At 41.5% G+C, this 19,548-nt stretch overlaps 1 protein-coding gene across 4 annotated transcripts; it reads left to right on the top strand.

Moving 5' to 3' along the window:
* Positions 1–4,399: 4,399 nt before the first annotated feature.
* Positions 4,400–19,548, top strand: rnf4 (ring finger protein 4). 4 transcript variants are annotated; one of them, XR_003742371.1, is made up of 9 exons: positions 4,400–4,463; positions 5,059–5,113; positions 9,053–9,179; positions 9,252–9,328; positions 9,435–9,447; positions 15,671–15,794; positions 16,392–16,443; positions 16,650–17,009; positions 17,762–19,548. XR_003742371.1 is itself a non-coding variant. In XM_028953454.1 (7 exons), the coding sequence occupies exons 1-7, from the start codon at positions 5,102–5,104 to the stop codon at positions 16,797–16,799; spliced, it is 555 nt and encodes a 184-aa protein (XP_028809287.1). In that variant the 5' UTR covers positions 4,406–5,101; the 3' UTR covers positions 16,800–17,750. The 4 variants fall into 4 exon arrangements, 1 of the variants encoding a protein (XP_028809287.1); XR_003742370.1 differs by having other exon boundaries at positions 4,406–5,113; positions 17,762–17,838; positions 18,645–19,548; XR_003742369.1 differs by having other exon boundaries at positions 4,406–5,113.

Below are 19,548 nucleotides of genomic sequence, written 5' to 3'. Positions count from 1 at the left end.
ACAATTTTATCCTCCAGGTTGGTTTCACCTCAATCCTGCCTTGAATAGGCTCGTTAAGTGGAACAAAGGCAGGGAGAGGGGGTTGGGTATATGTGACAGCCCCACCCTGGCAGCTTCTCCTACCCCCATTAAGCAGGTTGTTAAATGTGGCCAACCTGGTGAACGTGTGAATTGGGCCTGATTTTTCTGGGGATGGAAGAAAGAGCAGCAAAGTAGGTTGGAGATAGGTTGTGTCTGAGGCCTCCACCTCTGTTGAGTGAGGGTTTGTTGATTTGGACATGCAAAGCTTCCCTCACTCCTCTCACAAACCACCTATCTTCTCTGTCCAATATTTGAAAATTCTCGTCCAAAAATTAGTGTCCTTTGTCCTTAAGGTGAAGGTACTGAGGTGTTGTCCTTCTGTGCTGGGCCATCCTCCTATGTAGTAGCTGATTGGTTTCCCCAATGTACAGCTCGGAGCACTCTTCACTGCACTGGACAGCATACACTACATTGCTCTTCTTCTGTTTTGGTGTCCGGTCTTTGGGAGTGTCTTAGAGTGTTTGCAGGTTTGAAATGGACCGGTAGGTGGTGTTCCTTTTCAGTCTTTCGGACACACCAGCCATGTATGGAAGGACCAGGTTCTTCTGTTGGACCTGGGATTCAGGTTTTTCTGTGGTCCTTTTCTTGAAGGAGGATCCTGCCTTGTTATCAGTCCCAACAATAATCGCACAGTCCAGGAAGGCTAGACGGTTATTATTGGAGTCCTCCCTGGTGAATTGTATGTTTGTGTCCACTGAGTTATTGTGATCTGTGAAGGCCTGTATTGCCTGTACTTCACCCAGGTGTCATCCACATACCTGAACCAGTGGGTTGGTGTCGTCCCTGGGAAGGAGTTGAGTCCTATCTCCTCCACTTCTTCCATGTACAGGTTGGCCATGGCACAACCATGTCTCTGTCTGTAAAAGTCGCCCTTGTATGTGAAATAAGTGGTGCTCAAGCACAAGTCCAGGAGCAGGCAGATCTCCTCGGGGTCACCTGGCTTTTAAACTCGGCGCTGCTCATTTCCGGGTTGCTGTCTCCCAGGCTGGTCTGGCGTTCTCTGGTGGGCTGGACGTGTATTGGCCGTGACAAGAATTTTGTTATTATGGGGTGAAAAAATTAATTTATTCAATTTTGGAATAAGGCTGTAACATAACAAAATGTGGAAAATTTGATGCACTGTGAAAAGTGAATACTTTATGGATGCACTGTAATATGATGTAATATGATAATGATATAATAATAATAATGGAATTAACACAGTACCATTTTGGAGGATGTTTTCTGTCATTGTTTTTACTTGCTGTCAAGTGTGGTTGGCAGCAAGTAAAAACATGAGGTTTAATTGGGAGGTGGTACTAATTTAAGCCTGATTTGTTTAGCTAATTTGGTGGAGCAAAAATTCCAATCTATAGCTGTCCCATGCTAATTATAATAGGTTAAACACATTTCTAATAAGTTGGCCAGCAGTTCTGATGCTCTCTTCTATCTTCCTCTCAGTGGCAGAACTAGATGCAGATCCTGCATGAAGGCCTATGTCGTAGCAGAGAATGAGGGCCAACCCCAGGATATACAGGTGGGCCATTTCTTAATTTCTTATTACCTTCACCAAGGATGTTATTTTTTTGTTTTTTATGTTTATGGATAAACTGATTTAACAAAACACTCTGTACAGGTTCAGATGGAACAGAGTGTTTCTCTGTCTGAGCTGATTCTCAGTAAACAAGAGTTTGATGCTGTGTTGGGTGAGGTGAGCAAATGAGAGTTGCAGGGAAAGAATCTGTTTCTCAGTCCTGCTCCTGGATAACCACCTACCAACCTATATAATTGCTAGTGCTGTAGTTCTCGAGAGGATTGCTGAGAATATTATTTTACATCATGCCTCGTAACTGACAAATCTGAGAGATTTTAAAAATGGACAGTATAACAATATGACACTTTTTAACAGCAATGTCTTTTTCTCTACACCTGATCTGAGTAATGTGATGTCAATTTTGGTTTTGATACCCTCCCGTCTTGGCAATGTCTTGGTCTTGGTTTAGGCAGTCTTGACTACAGCACTAATAATTGCTAGCCTGCCCATGTATTATTAGGCCATTATGAAGCCCCTGAGCCTAATTAAAGTACGGTTGGAATAAAAACATTTTTGGAGGTGGGCCTCCAGAATCTGCACTGAGAAACTCAGTGTAAATGTAATGTAAAACTATGCTGCACTCCATAGTGCGGCTAAAGGAAAAATGACCTGAGCCCTTGTGCCTCTCAGCAGAGTTCCATTGATGGTATTCTGCAGTTGGCCTATCACAACATGCCATATCCACTCCCAGAGTCACACAGCTACCTGCCCTGAAACCAACGACGTCCTGAATGTGTCTGATGCAACACAACGCACTTGCAATGGTTACATCTGCTGTCTATTATTTATATATTGTCAAATAAAAGTTTCTTTTTGTGTAATTCGTTCAAAAAATTCAATGTTTGTCTTGCTTGTATCAGTCTGAATTAATACATTTTTATTGTTTGTAAGCACATTTTTGCTATATTATTTGTTCAGTTTTTTAATCATGTGGGTTAGATTGGGACATATGAAGACTGATTATGGATAACATTAACATGCATTTCATGGCTGCTCACACCTCACTGGTGATGGGTTAAATTGCAGAGGACACATTTTTTGTGTGCACCGTGTGCTGTGCTGCAGTGTGTCACAATCACTTTCACTGAAGCACCCAATCTGCCTCCCAACCTAAAGTGCATCACTGGGATCATTTTAGCATCAGTTTAGACTCAAAAAGAAGTAGATTACTGACAGTGAACTGAAAAGTTTCTTAATCAGAAAGTTCTCAAGGTCAATTCAGTTATGTCTGGAATGTTAAGACATACCATGTGTTAAACACTGAAGTATACACCTTTATGTTCACTAAGTCATTATAGATAAAGTGCTGGTCAGCCACATTTGTTGAAATGTTAATTGTTAAGATTGTGCATTGCGGAAATATAAAAAGGCAGAGCTGTCAAATATCATTTTTGTTCTGTGTTGTTGAATGGGGATGAATGGGGACTGTTGCAAATGTCACATTCATTAGTTCGTCTGTCAGATTATTCAGTCAATTAATTGATAATCTATATGCAGTGTTGTGACGATTTTGAAATGTATAAAATATATGCTATACATATATTTTAAAATGTAATAATAGTAGTAACTATTTCAATTACTATACTACCAGGGTAGTAGCCTACTGAAATAGAATACCACAAATTCACATGTTCAAACTGCCCTTACTACCACTCTGTGTCTCTGAACAAGACACTGAACCCTAAGTGTCTCCAGGGGGACTGTCCCTCTAACTACTGATTGTAAGTCACCCTGGATAAGTGTGTCTGCTAAATAATAAATGGTAACAGAATTGTTGACTGTGCTGATTCATGTTTCATTTATTCACTCTTATCTGTCTTCAAATCTTGAGAGTCCTGTCAGTAATATAATATAATTTCATTTGAAATGCTGAGCTCCACAATTCTATTCAGTATTATCAGGAAGAAATATAACCATTTTTTCAAACAAGAACAACCCCATTCTGTTGCTATGTTGCCTCCTTGAAAACCCAAAAATATATTGCCAACAAGGTTGGTACAGTTAGCACAGGCCCGAGCAGCACAATAAAATGAGGCATTTCTACTTTTGTACTTAAATAGGCTGAAGTTTCACACTAAAAATGTAGTTGAATGTACATTCTATTCAGTATATCCTAAAACAAAATAATAACATTTTAGTCTTTGATAATTGAATCTCAAACATTCAGACTACATCCAAATGATTTATTATTGTTGAAGCCCTAACTAGGGCATTGTTATCCTGCATAATTCTTTACATTCCAGATCAATTATTTCTTTGTGTTAGGGCATATTCCAGGAGTCATAATAAAGAAATTCTGCAATAATATTCTACAGTATTCTGGTTCTCTGTCTAAGTCAGTATACGCTCCTAGTGTCAGATTTAAAAACAAACAATCTAGACCATAAGGAAGATAGAGAAAACAAAGAATTTATAAGGGCATTTTTCCAGGGGTCATAATTTTAAAATGCTACAGTAAAATTCCAAGAAAAATATGTATGATGGTAATCTGTTTTACTGACTCACAACTCTTACTGTCAGTTTCTCTAGATGCTTTGAAATAAATGATCTGGGATGTTAAGAATTATGCAGGTCAGTAAGCCTTGATACACAGTAAGGGCATAAACAATAATCAATACTTTTTTGCATGTGGTTAGAATGTATGGGATTCGGTTAGACCGAAAGAACGAAAACACACCATTGTCTTCCTAAGCAGAGGGTGGCGCTGTTTATACGATTGCCCTGCACGAAACCACTCTTTTGACAGAAGAAACGTATCGGCGGCAGCTGGAGCTCGAACTCATTCTCGGATGTTGTCGTCGATTTAAATGTAGGGATAGTTATTTTCCTTTTTTTCCCCGCTGAGGTTCTCAAAGATTAGTCTCACTAGTGATAGTGAAGTCATTTTGTGTCAGATGTGCAGATTGGCGGCTCTTGATTCATTAGCTAATAGCACTTATCTAATGACGCGAGTTGCCCTTAATAATTCCGCGCCCGTCAGTCTCTCAGTTAAAGGTTTATCTATTGTAACTTGTTTTACCCTTTACTTACTACTCACGTACGTTGTGGCGAATCTACTTAAACAACTAAAAGCTGTTATTGTCTCTGCTGTTAACGAAGTGAAATAGCTGGCTACTACTGAATCATATCACATTTGGAGGCTTTAAGTCATATTTTTACTAATATTTTACACTTTTTTTTCTGCATATTTTAGTCCTTCCCAGGTTACAGTATCGAATTAGCTCCGTCTTCGTTTCAATTTCGTTTGAGATATACACATTTAGTTCCGTGGGCCTACTGGACTCCTACTGCTGCTGGAAGTCTTATAATTTATAATTCTGCCAAATCTTATTTATTATGTATAGTATTAGTAGATTAGACCGATAGTGTTCTTGTTGGACACATGAAGGTGCGTCGTTTTTTAGCCCAGGCCTTGTTTGTGTGCGGAGTGACTGAACACGAATCGACATGAGTGGCACAGTGAGTATCTGTCTTCAGCAGAAACCTGTTTTAACTAACTGGTAACAACTCTGCTTTTCTGCAAAAGAAAACGAAACAAATGCATTCTGTACTGCACTGTAACAGTATACATTACTGAATATATTTATGTTAAATTATTCAACCATAACGTTTTAGTCTTAGTGGGTTCCTTTGGGCTTTAAATTGGGCTGTTTTTAATTACATAAAATTAAATGTAAATGTCAAAGTATTTTTTTAATCAATTTGTTTGCTCATATTACTTCACTCTTTATTTTTCTAATTTAATTGTTTTTTTTATGGGATCACCTATACTTCCTGTGTATGTCCAGCAGCCAATGAGAGCAGGTGTCACCAACCCTGGTCCTGTTGGGCACTTGTCATGCACATTCTTGTGTTTACCATCATTTAGCACACCTGATAGAACCTCTGTACTTGTTCTCACCCAGTTCTAGAGTTGAATGAGGTGTGGTGGAACATGGAAAGATCTAGGCTGTGCAGGACTGGTGCTCTCTATGACCAGGGCTTGTGACCCCTGACTGAGGCTGTTTTTTTTTAATGGATGGATTCAAGATTTGGAGTGGCAAAGGAGTAGCCTAGTTGGTGGGTAACACACTCGCCTATGAACCAGGAGACCCAGGTTCAAATCTCACTTACTACCCTTGGGTCCCTGAGCGAGACACTTAACCCTAAGTTGCTCCAGGTGGATGTCCCTGTAACTACTGATTGTAAGTCCCTCTGGATAAGGGCATCTGATAAATGCAGTAAATGTATATGCAACACAATCTGTATGCTTCTGTTGGTTTTTTAAATAAGCAATGGTTTAAATAAAACTGCTTATTCATTGGACTGAGGTTCAAGTTTTTGTGCTCTAAAAGCAGAAAAAAAGCAAATATTTCATACATAGTGAATGTTTTTTTTTCTGCTGGCATTTTTTGCACTCAGTTCCTGCAATTTTGAGTGTAGTTGAGTTGCTTGACCTTGGAGGCATCGCTTTTGGCTGCAAATCTTCTGTGAAGAGGATGTACCGTTTGGCAGTTTGGCAATCAACTGCTGTGGACTGGTGGTGTTGAATGCAGAGCTCAAGTTGATAAACTTCATCTTTACATGGGTGTTTGTGTACCAGGCACGACAGGGACAGGTGGAGTGCAAGTGAGATTGCATCATCTTTTGACCTGTTTGTGTGGTACGTGAACTGCAGTGGGTCTAGTGTGAGAGGAAACAGTCCATGATGTGGCTTAGGACTAGGGCTGGGCAAAAAAAGTTTTTTTTGTCTATTCTATCGAAAATCAATACATTGCAAAAATAAATCTAACTATTAATTTTTCCCAAATCGGTTTGATTCGAATCACAATCATTTGCACCCTAAGTGACTAATATAGCAATTTATAGATTCTGATTTGCATACTGGTGCATGCTACATAGTCTCCTCCTCCCTCAACGACTACCGCCCTGTAGCCCTCACCTCAGTAGTGATGAAGATCTTTGAACGGCTGGTCAGAGACTTCATCATTTCTTCACTACCAGCTACACTCGACCCACTACAGTTTGCATACCGTCCCAACCGGTCCACGGATGACGCCATATCACATCTCCATACTGCACTCACCCACCTGGACACTCAGAAGGGAAATTATGTTAAAATGCTCTTCATTGACTACAGTTCAGCATTCCTAACCGGGAGACCACAGGTCTTCCTAACCGGGTGGACATGTCTCAGCCTCCATCACTCTCAGCACTGGAGCCCCCCAGGGCTGTTTTGAGCCCCCTGCTGTACTCCCTGTACACCCATGACTGTACAGCCACTACTAGTTCCACCACCATCATCAAGTTTGCTGACGACACTGTCGTGGTGGGCCTGATCTCTGACAACGATGAGACGGCCTACCTGGAGGAGGTTGGAAATCTGGCGAACTGGTGCCAGAGGAACAATCTCCACCTGAACGTCAGCAAGACAAAGGAGTTAATAGTGGACTTCAGTACAAAGCAGGAGAGGACCTACCAGACCCCTGTCATCAACAGGAGCCCAGTGGAGAGAGTGGACAGCTTCCGTTACCTCGGTGTTAACATCACGCAGGACCTGTCATGGTCCTGTCACATCAACACCGTGGTGAAAAAGGCCCGGCAGCGTCTCTACCACCTCAGACGCCTGAGAGACTTCAGACTGCCCTCCAAGGTGCTCAGGAACTTCTACTCCTGCACCATAGAGAGCATCCTGACGGGAAATATCTCAACCTGGTTCGGGAATCACCTCACAACTTGGATCCTGGATTACCTCACCAACCGACCACAGCATGTGAAAACTTGGTGTACAATACGGGAGCCCCACAGGGCACCGTTCCTATTCAACACTATTCTAAACTGCTTCCTACAAAAGTTCTCTGATGACCACAATAGTCGGCCTCATCAAGAATGGGGATGACAAGGAGTACAGAAAACTGACCCTGGAGTTTGTGGACTGGTGCCAGCAGAACTACCTCTAGATCAACATTGGAAAGAGCAAGGAGCTGATGGTAGACTTCTTCAGGTGCAAACATCCTCTACATCCATCCAACCACTAAACATACCCTGGATGGACATTGAGGCTCTGGAGAGCTACAGGTACCTTGGTTTCCTTGGTGTTCGTGGACTGAACAACTGGACTGGACTCACAACTCTGATACCCTCTACAGAAAAGGACAGAGCAGGCTGTACCTGCTGCATAGGCTCAGGTCTTTTGGGATGAAGGGCCCACTCTTGAAGACCTTTCATGACTCAGTGGTGGCCTCAGCCATCTTATATGGTGTGGTCTGCTGGGGTGGTAGCATTTCTGCTGGGGACAAGAATAGACTGAACAGGCTGATCCCGAGGGCTCGTCTCTTCTAGGGGGCCCTCTGGACCCAGTGGAGGTGAGGGACAGGAGAATGGTGACTAAGCTGTCATCCCTGCTGGACAACATCTCCCACTCCATGCAGGAAACCCTGACAGCACTGAGCAGTTCCTTCAGTGGCAGTGGCAACTGTTGATCACACAAACACGCACATCAGTACACCATCTCCATTTCTTTTAAGTGCAATATGTGTTTAGTCACTATGTACATATGTAAAATCTCACAAATATATATTTTATGTATATAGCGACATTTTTTATTTTTACTATTCACATTCACTGAATGTGAATTGTATTATACAGTCGACAGTGTCTGTACTATTGTTTTTTGCTGCTCATGTACTGTCCACTTCCTGTATGACAATGTAAATTTCCCACTTGTGGGACTAATAAAGGATCATCTTATCTTATCTGTGCTCTTGCAGTCATCTTTATAGGATGGCCACTGCTAAGGAGAGTAACAATAGTGCTGAACTTTGTAGACTGTTTGTCTTACCATGAACTGATGAACAGCAAAGGCTTTTGTAACCGAATCTAGTGTTGTTGTTTTTTTTTGTTTTTTTTAAATAGGGAAGTCAGCTTTAACAAAGACCTCCAATTTTATCTTGTTGATTGGACTGCAGATTGGCTGACTCTTGATCCCAATTGGTGAAAGTGAAATGGTTATCATTGTGAAGCACAGCACACCATGCACACAACAAAATGTGTCCTATGTTTTTAACCTATCACCCTTGGTGAGCAGTGGGCAGCCATGCTCAGTGGCACCGTGGTAGTTCGGGATTCGAATCCTTCTGGTTACAGGTGCCTTTCCATACCCGCTAGGCCACCCAATAGTAATTAGTTCTTGGAGATAAGCTAATTATCCTAGCTGTTTACGTACTTTTTCCATGTGTACTGTGAATGTTTAAATGGTGTGTTAAAAAACCTTCAAGACATATAATTATTTGTGTGTTATTTATTTAAGCAGACTGTGTTTTGTTGGGACTTGAGGAAGATCACATCACATTTTATGAAAAAAATTCGGGCAACTGTATATGAGGGCTTTTATCCTTATTATTCCTAATGTTCCTATAGATCCAAAGAAAAAGACGTGCTAGGAGTTCAATGTCTCAGCGTGGTGCTAAACGGAGCAGGAGCCCAGCTATGTCCTCTACACAGCCAGCTGAAACCATTGACATTCTGGAGAGTGACAGACTAATCGGTGAGTGACTGACTAAACTGCAGATGTCTTTGTGCTGGAGTCACTGGTGGGGCTAAAGTGATGTTTGTACAGGTGAGGAGGTAGTGGACCTCACCTCTGAGGGCTCTGAACCAGCAGTGGTGGACCTGACCAACAATGACTCAGTAGTGGTGGGTCCTCTGAATCATGCATGCTTATACTAAAGATATTTTTTCAGCCTTGACCTGACCTCATTTTCTTTCTCCTTTCATATTATTGTTGCCATGGGGGACACAGGTAGTGGATGAAGGTAATGTATGCTGCTCTTGTGGTTTGTGGTCTAAAACCAAAAAACTGTAAATACAATTTTGTGTTGCAAAGAAAATCAGTATAAAATTACGATTCAAGTTCAAGTAAACTTTATTGTCATCTCTTCTATATATTGTACAGATATACAGAGAGACGAGAAGACGTGGCGCCAGTTTAAACAGTACAACATAAAAGTAGACAACAAAAAACAGATGCGGTGAAATACAATATATAAATAAATAAGATACAAAATATACATTTTGGCTAAAAAGGAGTGTTAAAAAGTGACCAGTGATATATACATGTTTAGACTGTGCAAATAAACAACAGTAATGATAGTAGTCCGTATAGCAGCATGTGCATAATTGCAGCAATGAGGTATAAAGTGCAGTATAATTTAAAATAGAATAAAATGCTTCCTTTTCTTAATGAAACATAACATTTTATTTATTTATAATTAATATTTTTTTGTTGATGTGCCTTTAAAAAAAAAAAAAAAAAAAAATGTGCCTTTAGCCTGGACTTAAATATTGGCACTGTATCGGAGTTCCGATTATATTAGCAGGAAGGCTGTTCCAAAGCAGGGGGGCTATGTAGCAGAACGCTTGTCCACCTGCTGAGAATTTGGTAATTCTTGGTACAAGAAAGAGCCCAGCGTCAGAATAACCTTGTTAACAGCAACACCATTTATTTTTTATATAGCCAAAATCTAAGATTTTATTATCACATTTCTCTATAAAAACACATTACATGCAGCGGTAAATGTACTGGCCAAGTGTCCCTCCCACCACTGCCTTTCAGCAACAGATCATCACACCCTGGGTGTTTAGTGGTTGTAGTGGAGCAGGTTTGTGCCTGCAGAGGTCTACCACCAGCTCCACAAAGTCCCTGGTCAGTTCTCTGTACTCCTTGTAGTCCCTATTTGTGATTAGGCCATCCATTGCAGAGTCTTCAGAGAACTTCTGTAGGAAGCAGTTGGTGAAGCTGTAGGTGAAGTCTGCAGTGTAAATGGTGAAGATCAACAGTGCTAGAACCATTCCCTGTGGGCCCTCCATACTGCAGACCACCCTGTTCGACACACATACTCACATACTGTGGTCTGTTGGTGATGTAGTCCAGGATCCAGTTGTGAGGTAATGGTTCACTCCTGTGTGCTCTAGCTTGTACCTCTGGATTGTGGGAAGGATGGTGTTGAAGTCACTGGAGAAATAAAAGAAAATGATTCTCACAGTCTCCAGGTGAGAGAGGGAATGATGTAGGAGGTGATTGATCATCATCCACTCCAGTGCCAGGCTGGTAAGCAAACCTAAGTGGGTCCAGTGATGAGCTCACGTCAGGCCAAAGCTGAGCCAGGACCAGCCACTCCAGGGTCTTTATCAGGTGGGATGTCAGAGCCAGTAGCTTTTGAGGTCCTTGGGTCGTGGAGTCTTTGGCACTGGTTCCACTCAAGAGGTTTTCCAGAGCTCTGGAACTCTCCCCAGGCTCAGGTTAGAAAAGTGCTCCATGACTGCACACAGTTGATCTGCGCCGGACCCGATGAACCTTGAACTGATGCCATCTGGACCTGCTGCCTTTCTGACTTGTATCTTCCTTAGTTCCCCCCTGACCTGGATGGTTGACAGACAGCTGGAGTTGTATGTTGGACGCATACTGGAAGTTGTTTGGGGGTGGGGAGCAGTGAGCAGTGTGTGTTGAGTGGCTGAGCTGACTGAGACAGCAGTGGGGGTGTCTGCAGCCGATGTTGAAGACTACATTACGGATTAATCAAACCCCACCAGCAGAGAGTTCTGAACTTTGTGGCCTGAGGTATTGGTTCTAAGGCCTCTCTATACTTCACTCATGTTGTTGTGCTGATGGTGGTTTTCCATCCTCTGCCTATATTCCATCCCTCCCTTATTAGTCCTTTCAGCTCCCCTTGCACCCTTTTCAACTCCTCCTTGTCTCCAGATTTGACAGCCCTCCTCTTCTGCTTGAGGACTTCTTTTATTTCTGGGGAAATCCAGGGTTTTGGATTGTTGAGTCCAGGTTTTGTTGTTTAATCATTTAAGTCAATATTATGCAGTGAAAGTGATTAGTTGTCACATGTGAGACAGCACAGCACCCAGTGCATGCAGTGAAATGTGGTCTCTGCATTTAACCCAGCCCCTGGGGGTGCAGTGGGATGCCATGAAAGACACCCGGGGAGCAGTATGTGGGGATGGTGCTTTCCTCAGTGGCACCTCAGTGATGCTTTGGTGGATCGGGATTCAAACCGGCAACCTTTTGATTACAGGGCCACTTCCTTAACCACTAGGCTACCACCTATATGCTAAGCTATTTAAAAGGAAAAATGTGGACTTGTATAACTGCGTTGGTAAATGCATTGCTGTTGAAAATTTGGTGTACCTAACATATGTTTGTGCTGGAGCAACTAAGGAAAAAAGTGCAAAAAGGGTTAACTGCAGAGACTACATTTCACTGTGTACTTGATGCTGTGGTGTGTCGTGACAACTAATCACTTTCACTCTGATGCTTTTTTGTTTAGTTTTGTGATGGACTTGGATGGATGCGATCAGACAGGAGTCCCCATGGACTATGGTTTATGCAGATGACATTGGGTGAAGGACAGGGAGGACCACAAGACTGTCTAGGTACAAGGAAGAGAGCCTGGCGAAGCTTGAGGAGTTCTAGGACATTCCAGAGCAATCGGAATTGTGAAAGAGAGTGCAGGCAGAGTGGAACTGGTGAAAGAGTGGTAGGTGTGGTTTGTGACAGACTGGTACCAGCAAATGGAAGTCAAATGGAATATTTACAAGGCAGTAGTCAGACCAGTAATGTTGTATGGCTTGGCTGTGGCACAGATGAAAAGACAGGAGGCAGAGCTGGAAGTTAAAGATGCTGAAATTTATGGACAGAATTAGTGAAGTGGTTGTCATTGTGAAGCACAGCACATGGTTAACACAACAAAATGTGTCCATCAGCTTTAGTGAGCAGTGGGCAGCCATGAAAAGTGTGTATGAGGACCGTGCTTTGCTCAGTGGTAGCTCAGTGGAAACCTTCTGATTACGGGTCTGATTCCTTACCCGATAGGCCACCACTGCCAATTAGGAAAGACTGCATTAGAGGAACTGCTAGGGTTCAATGGTTAGAGACAGTCAGAGATGCAAGATAATGAGAGTTTTTGACGTCTATAGAGGAGAGACACTGAGTGTTACGAGTAGGATGCTGAGGATGGAGCTACCAGGAAAGAGAAAAGATGAATGCCTATTAGGAGGTTAATAGATATGGTGACCGAAGACATGCATGTGGTTTGTGTGAAAGAGGAGGTTGCAGAAGACAGGGGATATGGAGAATGTTGACCTGCTTTGGTAATCTTTTGGGAAAAGGCCAAAGTGGTATAAGAAGAAATCATTACTACAAAATTGTGAGCAATCTTATTATTTTGATATTCTTAGCTTTTCATTGAATTCATTTTGTAAGTTGGACCCATGTATTATTTTGTTCCTTTGTCATTTTTAATATTGTAAAAAGGGCTCTAGACTTTTACATTTAAGGCATTTGGCAGACGCCCTTATCCAGAGCTTTCAAGTTACCATCGATGAAGTGATCAGTTCAGGTTCATTAGGACCCCCAACTATGAATACAATCTTTTTATTCACTCGTGTTGTAGATTCTGTACACAAGTTAGACAATAAGAAGTTTACAAGTTAATCTAAATATTCTGTAAAGAGGAAGGTCTTGAGCTGCCGTTTGAAAATACTCAGTGACAGAGCTGTTCTGACCTCAAGGGGTTGTTCATTCCACCACCGAGGGGCCAAGACGTAGAAGAGTCTAGATGAACGTCTTCCTTTTACCTTTAGCGATGGGGGGACCAAGCGAACAGTACTGGTGGCTCGGAGTATACGAGGTGCAGTGCGAGGTGTAATAAGGGCTGTGAGGTAGGATGGTGCTATGTTTGGCTTTGTAAGTCAGCATCAGTATTTTGAATCTGATGCATGCAGCTACTGGGAGCCAGTGGAGGTAACATAGCAGAGGGGGTGGTGTGGGAGAATTTCGGAAGATTAAAGATCAGTTGTGCTGCTGCATTTTGTATGAGTTGTAGAGGTCGGATGGTACATAGAGGTAGACCAGCTAGAAGGGAGTTGCAGTAGTCCAGTCATGAGATTACTAAGGACTGAACCAGTAGCTGGGTGGCCTGTGTTGACAGATAAACGCGGATTCGTCTGATATTGTAGAGATGGAATCTACATGAGTGGTAAAAATTGCTCATGTGAGTCCAGAAGGAGAGTTGGTTGTCTATTGTTACTTCAAGGTTGCAGACTGTTGTAGAAGGAGAGAGCTGTGAGTTGTCCAGGTAAATAGCAAGATCCTGATATGGTGAAGAATCTGCTGGAATGAATGTTAGTTCAGTTTTGGTGGGATTGAGTTTGAGGTCATGGGCTGCCATCCAAGATGAGATGTCGATTAGACAATTAGAGATTTTGGAAAGCAGCATGTAGATCAGAGGGAGGAAAAGAGAATATGAGTTGTGTGTCATCGGCGTAGCAGTGGTTGGATAATCCATGTGAGGAAATTACCTCACCAAGTGATCTCGTGTAGAGGGAGAAAAGGAGAGGACCTAGTACTGAGCCTTGAGGGACACCAGTGGAGAGTCTATATGAGGCAGAGGTGGATCCTTTCCAAGTCACTTGGTAAGATCGGTCATCAAGGTAGGAAGCAAACCACTACCATGCTGAGCCCCTTCAGGATTGACAAGAGAGTCTTGTGGTTAACTGTGTCAAATGCTGCAGAGAGGTTGAGGAGAATAAGAGCCGATGACAGTTTTGCCAATCTGGCTGCATGTAGCTGCTCGATAACAGCCAGAAGGGCAGTCTCAGTAGAATGAGCTGTTCTGAAGCCAGACTGGTTAGGATCCAGGAGATTGATTCTGGTAATGCAATAGGTCTGAGTCAAGCTGTGTGTATTCTTGAATTTTCTCTCTACTGCTCGAAGTACTCTTCAATTACTGCGCAATGTATCGGAGAGCCAGGGCGTAGGGGGAGTAATCCTTTTGGGTATTGTTGATAGAGGACAGAGCTGATCCATGGAAGGGAAACTGAGGTAAGGAAAGAGTTAGTAGCTGTCTCTAGTGGTAAGGAGAAGAATGAATCAGAGGTTGGGAGATACAAATGAAGGTGATACAGTGTGAAGGTTGTGTCGAATGAATGGTTACTTGGGTGTCTAATTTCAGGCAGTGTTGCAAAATGTCACCACCTGTCACCCTGTAGCACCACCCTCCCCCTCCTGCTTAGTACAGACACACATTTTGTAGTGCACCAATCCTGTGCAACTTCAAGAAAAAAAAATGCTGTCTCCGGTATTTCACAATATAATTGTTTTGGGTGATCATTATATCTTATAAAGGCTTTATTCATATAATATAAGCAAAATGTATTAGATGATATATGCAGTCTATGCATTTGACAAAACTGTAAAAATATCACCTAAATATATTTTGACCTGTTAATGCAGCACACATAAAATATGCGCCTCATTTAAATCTGTGTGGATCACATAGCGGAATGAAAAAAGATGCCAGTGTTGAAAACTGACTCATAATCTATCTGCATCTTTAGTTTGGTAGCGAAAAACTAATAAAAAAATATAGGCATCCTATATTTCCTATAAAATGCACATTTTCTCCACAACAGAAACAGAGCATGTAATGAAAGAAATTTTTGTGGCCACACTGGATGTGCTTTGTGCTTGTGCATTGGTTAGTGAAAATAGGGCCCTTAGTAAAAGGGCAGTTGGTGGCCTAGCGGTTAAGGAAGCAGCCCCAGAATCAGAAGGTTGCTGCCACTCTTCAAAGCACCGACTCCACACACTGCTCCCCGGGCGAGTGTCATGGCCCTGAGGACACATTTTGTGGGGCAGTTGTGGCTTAGTGGTTAAGGAAGCTGCCCCGTAATCAGAAGGCTGCCACTGAGCAAAGCACTGTCCCCTCACACTGCTCCTGTCATGGCTACACTATGGGTGATGGGTTAAAAGCAGAGGACACATTTCATTGTATGGATCGTGTGCTGTGCTGTTTATCACAATGACAAGGATTTGACTACCCTGCACTTAACTCTTAGCCTAATCATTGAATATCAATTGTCAAAACAAGTGTGTAGTGCTCATTGCTCATCTGGTCACAGAGCAAATTAATGTTTTTTCTTTTTTTTTTTTTAAACCTTCAATTTTTTTTTGCTTCAATTTCTCAGGTCCTCAGAGACGTCATGAGCAGGGCACTGAAAGTTTTGTGTTAAGCAGTGATGAAGAGGAAGTGACTCCTGTTGGCCTCACCTGTGATTTCCTGTCATCTCTTCATGACAGCACCAGGGCCAGGTAGTGTCCTTAACTTCTCCTCCTTCCTTCAGCTACTTCCAGGCTGGTTGTCTGCAATTGACCTTGCAAGTTTTATGCTGAATGGCCTTCCTGACTCAACCCTCCCCATTTACCAACTGTTACCTGAACTAAATGTGCATATTCTAGTTTACAGATTTCTTTTACTAACACATTATAATATGGTGTTAAATTAATGTACAAATAAATGTACAATGAACCAGTTCTGTGAATCTTTATTATGAGTCTAGTTACAAGCATTATATCTGTATCATACCAGCATCATACCTGGAGAAATTTCTTTTGCCCTTAATTGATTAGCAATTGCCTGTCTGAATTTACATCAGTAATTAGTGAAAGTTAAGTGATTGTTATTGTGAAGCACAGCAAGCACGACACCGTGCACATAACCAAATGTGTCCTTTGCATTTAACCCATACCCCCTTAGTGAGCAATGGGCCATGAAAGGCGCAGTGTGTGGGAACGGAACTTTGCTCAGCGGCAGCTTGGCAGTTAGGGGTCTACTTAACCGCTAGGCCACCACATGAAGGTAACTTGCAACTGGTAACATTCATGTCAACTGTTTGATGTCTGTCTCAGGTCAAGACCTGGCTCAGTGAGCTGCCCTATCTGCATGGATTCATATTCTGAGGTAAGTGCCAGATGAAAAAAGAAAAAAGGCTTCACTTAAAAGCTGTTGCATTGAATTTATAAAAACTAAACTTCCTTCTCTTTTTTTTTTTAAATGATGAAAAATGAATTCTGTATGCTGATCTTTTATTTACCTGAATTTTTATTACTTTTTTATTATTGATTTGATTACAATCCTTTCTGAGTCTTTGTCTTTTCTTTGGACAGGTCATTGACAGTGGGAGGCTCATGGTTTCCACTAAGTGTGGCCATCTGTTTTGCAGTCAGTGTTTGCGGGATTCTCTTTCCCATGTCCACTCCTGCCCGACCTGCAGAAAGAAACTCACACACAAACAGTACCACCCAATATACATCTGACACCCCATCACTGGCCACTTCATCAGAGCAGTTATGTGAGAAGGATATTGCAGCTCAACCTTCTTTGTTCCAGACAGACTTTTCTTCTCAGCTTCTTTTGGTATACTGGACTGTATGTTTCCATTCTGCAGCATTGCGTGCAGTTTTTCTTTGAGTGTTATGCTGAGGATTTCCTTACTCTGTATGTCATCAGCATCTGTTGATCATAAGGTGTGGATGCACCAACACATTACATTTATATACATTTTATGAATGTACATATATCGGCGGTCAAATGCTCAAGTAGTAGCACATTGCAATAAAGGTTTAAAAAAAGTGTTGTTTTTTTTTTTTTTTTTTCGTTATGTGAAACAAATAACTTGTTTTTTTTTACGGCGTTCATCATTTACATTTTCTAAATTTGTTGAACAAAATTCAATTTGCTCTATTTGATTCTTTGAGTCTTGTGCTTAATTATGTGGGTTGGGCAATTAATTTATATCATTAAACCCCACTGAACAGTAAAGTGAAAAGTGGATTAAAAAGTGGACACCTGTTGTCAATGAAATGTATCACTGCACACACAAACTTTGCATATATTTATCTTTTAATGTAACACACAAGACAAAGACAATGGGCTGTATTTGGGCTGAATCGGCCAGTGGATTCCTAAATTAGCCTTCGCTCAATGCACAAAAATGGGCGACATACAGTACGTCACTTTTCCCACATTTTGTTATGTTACAGCCTTATTCCAAAATGGGTTAAATGCCTTTTTTCCTCAAAATTCCACACCCCATAACACACCATAATGACAACATGAAAAATGTTTACTTTAGGTTTTTGCTAATATTAAAAAAAAATAATAAAAATTCCTTTGACTTCATGCTTGGTTTCTGCTCTGACATGACCTGTCAACCTTATTTAGACAGGTGTGTACCTTTCAAAATTATGTCCAACCAACTGTTTTTTTTTCCCCACAGGTGGACTCCAATTAAGCTGCAGAACCATCTCAGTGATGATCAGGGGAAAGAGGATGCACCTGAGCTTCATGGAAAAGGTTGTGAATACTTATCCATGTGGTAAACCCAACTGGGCCCCAGGTGGTCCATGTTTTTTTTAGAATAAAAAACATTTTCAAGCATGTTTTCAACTACACAGTTGAATAGCATAGCTTTTGCATCAATCTACTGCATCCCCAACATTAAAACCACTTCATAGACAAGAAGGAAAAACACTAACTTTGACCTATGCATAAAACTTTTCCTGACCCTACCATTGGTCATTGCATTGAATGGTATGTAGGCATGTATGGAAGCACATCTTATATCAGATTCTATGCACCGCTGTAGAAAAATAATGATTTGATAGGCCATACAGTTGACACCCAGTGCAGAGTAGTTTTTAGTCCAGTGTCATGGTGTACACTGGGGCAAGTGGTGGCCTAGCAGTTAAGAAAGTGGCCCGTAATCAGAAGGTTGCTGGTTTGAATCCCGAACAAACTGATTGCAGGTGCAGATGGTGAGGGAGAGATAGTGGGCGAGCAGACATGTGTTTGGAGGGTCATGCGAGTGGGGATAATGGTAAAAGCTCCTTGCAGGCAATAGGCCGTGGCCGGTGTTGTGAAGATAATTAGGGGGTTACTGGAATTAGTTCAGCGTGGGGGGGTTCTAGGCCGCGGCAAAGAGATCGACTGTTTATTTGTTGTGATTATTTAATAAAGCTATGACAGTTTTCTACATCTCTAGTGTGTTGTGGTATCTGCACACAACAAAATGCATGTTTAAAGCATGTTTCTTAAAGCAGGGACTTCAGGTCAATGGCAGCTCAGTGGCACCTTTGCGGGTCCGTTTCTTTCCTCGCTAGGTCACCACTGCCCTACTACAAACATTGCTGTAGGAGGAAGATGCAGAAGGAGCATCCAGACCTGCATCAGCAGAATCAGAGACAGTATCTATCCACAAGCTGTGAGGCTTCTGAATGGCTGATATCCTACACATATATTACCATTAACAACAGTCACCACAACTACTTGACTCTTGACCTTGTACTCTTCACATGTCATTTCACTACACAACTTGTACTCCACATTCATAATTCACTGCATAATTTTGCACTTGAATATTAAATTCATTAAAATTTGTAAATTCAAAACACTTGTTACTAATGTTACACTAATATTATTAATGTTATTTACTCTTGCACATTCTTAAATTATAAATTATTATGGGTACTACATTGTTATCTGTATGTGACAATAAAACTTTTTAAAAATTGTAACCACACCAAGTTACCTGTCCATGAGTAAAGAGAACTAGCAGTGAGTCATAAAAAAAAATCCTGGAGAGAGAAGACACAAGGGACTTCTTCCTCTTTGTTTTTCAATGTGCTGAGTAGTGTTGATGAGCAGGGACTATGGGTCAATGCTACTTTTAACATGTAATAGATGAAAGGAGGTACTGGCTGTGGTAAGTCTGGATAAGGGATAAGTTTGATAAATGCTGTAAATGTAGCTTGTTGCATTTAATGTGTAGTTTTTTTGTGAATGTAAATACAACTTTTTTCACAAATTGTTTCACTTTTTTCCATGTTCACATTTGTACAACTAGAGGTTAAAGTAAAGAGTACAGTATAAATGTATCATCACTAACCTATCTGTTTTCTCTGTCTTTTTGTTAAAGTCCTTGGACACTCATTTCACTTCACTTTGACACAGTGTCAATTATAATGTCCAGTTTATCACAGAGTCCCCCTGTTAGACACAGACATA

This window comes from Denticeps clupeoides, chromosome 14 (assembly GCF_900700375.1).
Source record: "Denticeps clupeoides chromosome 14, fDenClu1.1, whole genome shotgun sequence".
In the NCBI taxonomy this organism is placed as follows: domain Eukaryota; kingdom Metazoa; phylum Chordata; class Actinopteri; order Clupeiformes; family Denticipitidae; genus Denticeps; species Denticeps clupeoides.
This window is presented reverse-complemented; position numbering and strand designations above follow the sequence as displayed.

Coding starts and splice junctions, on each gene's coding strand:
- rnf4 (XM_028953454.1), top strand. Junction 9,180..9,251: donor GGAGAGTGACAGACTAATCG/GTGAGTGACTGA, acceptor ATGTTTGTACAG/GTGAGGAGGTAGTGGACCTC. Junction 15,795..16,391: donor CATGACAGCACCAGGGCCAG/GTAGTGTCCTTA, acceptor TGTCTGTCTCAG/GTCAAGACCTGGCTCAGTGA.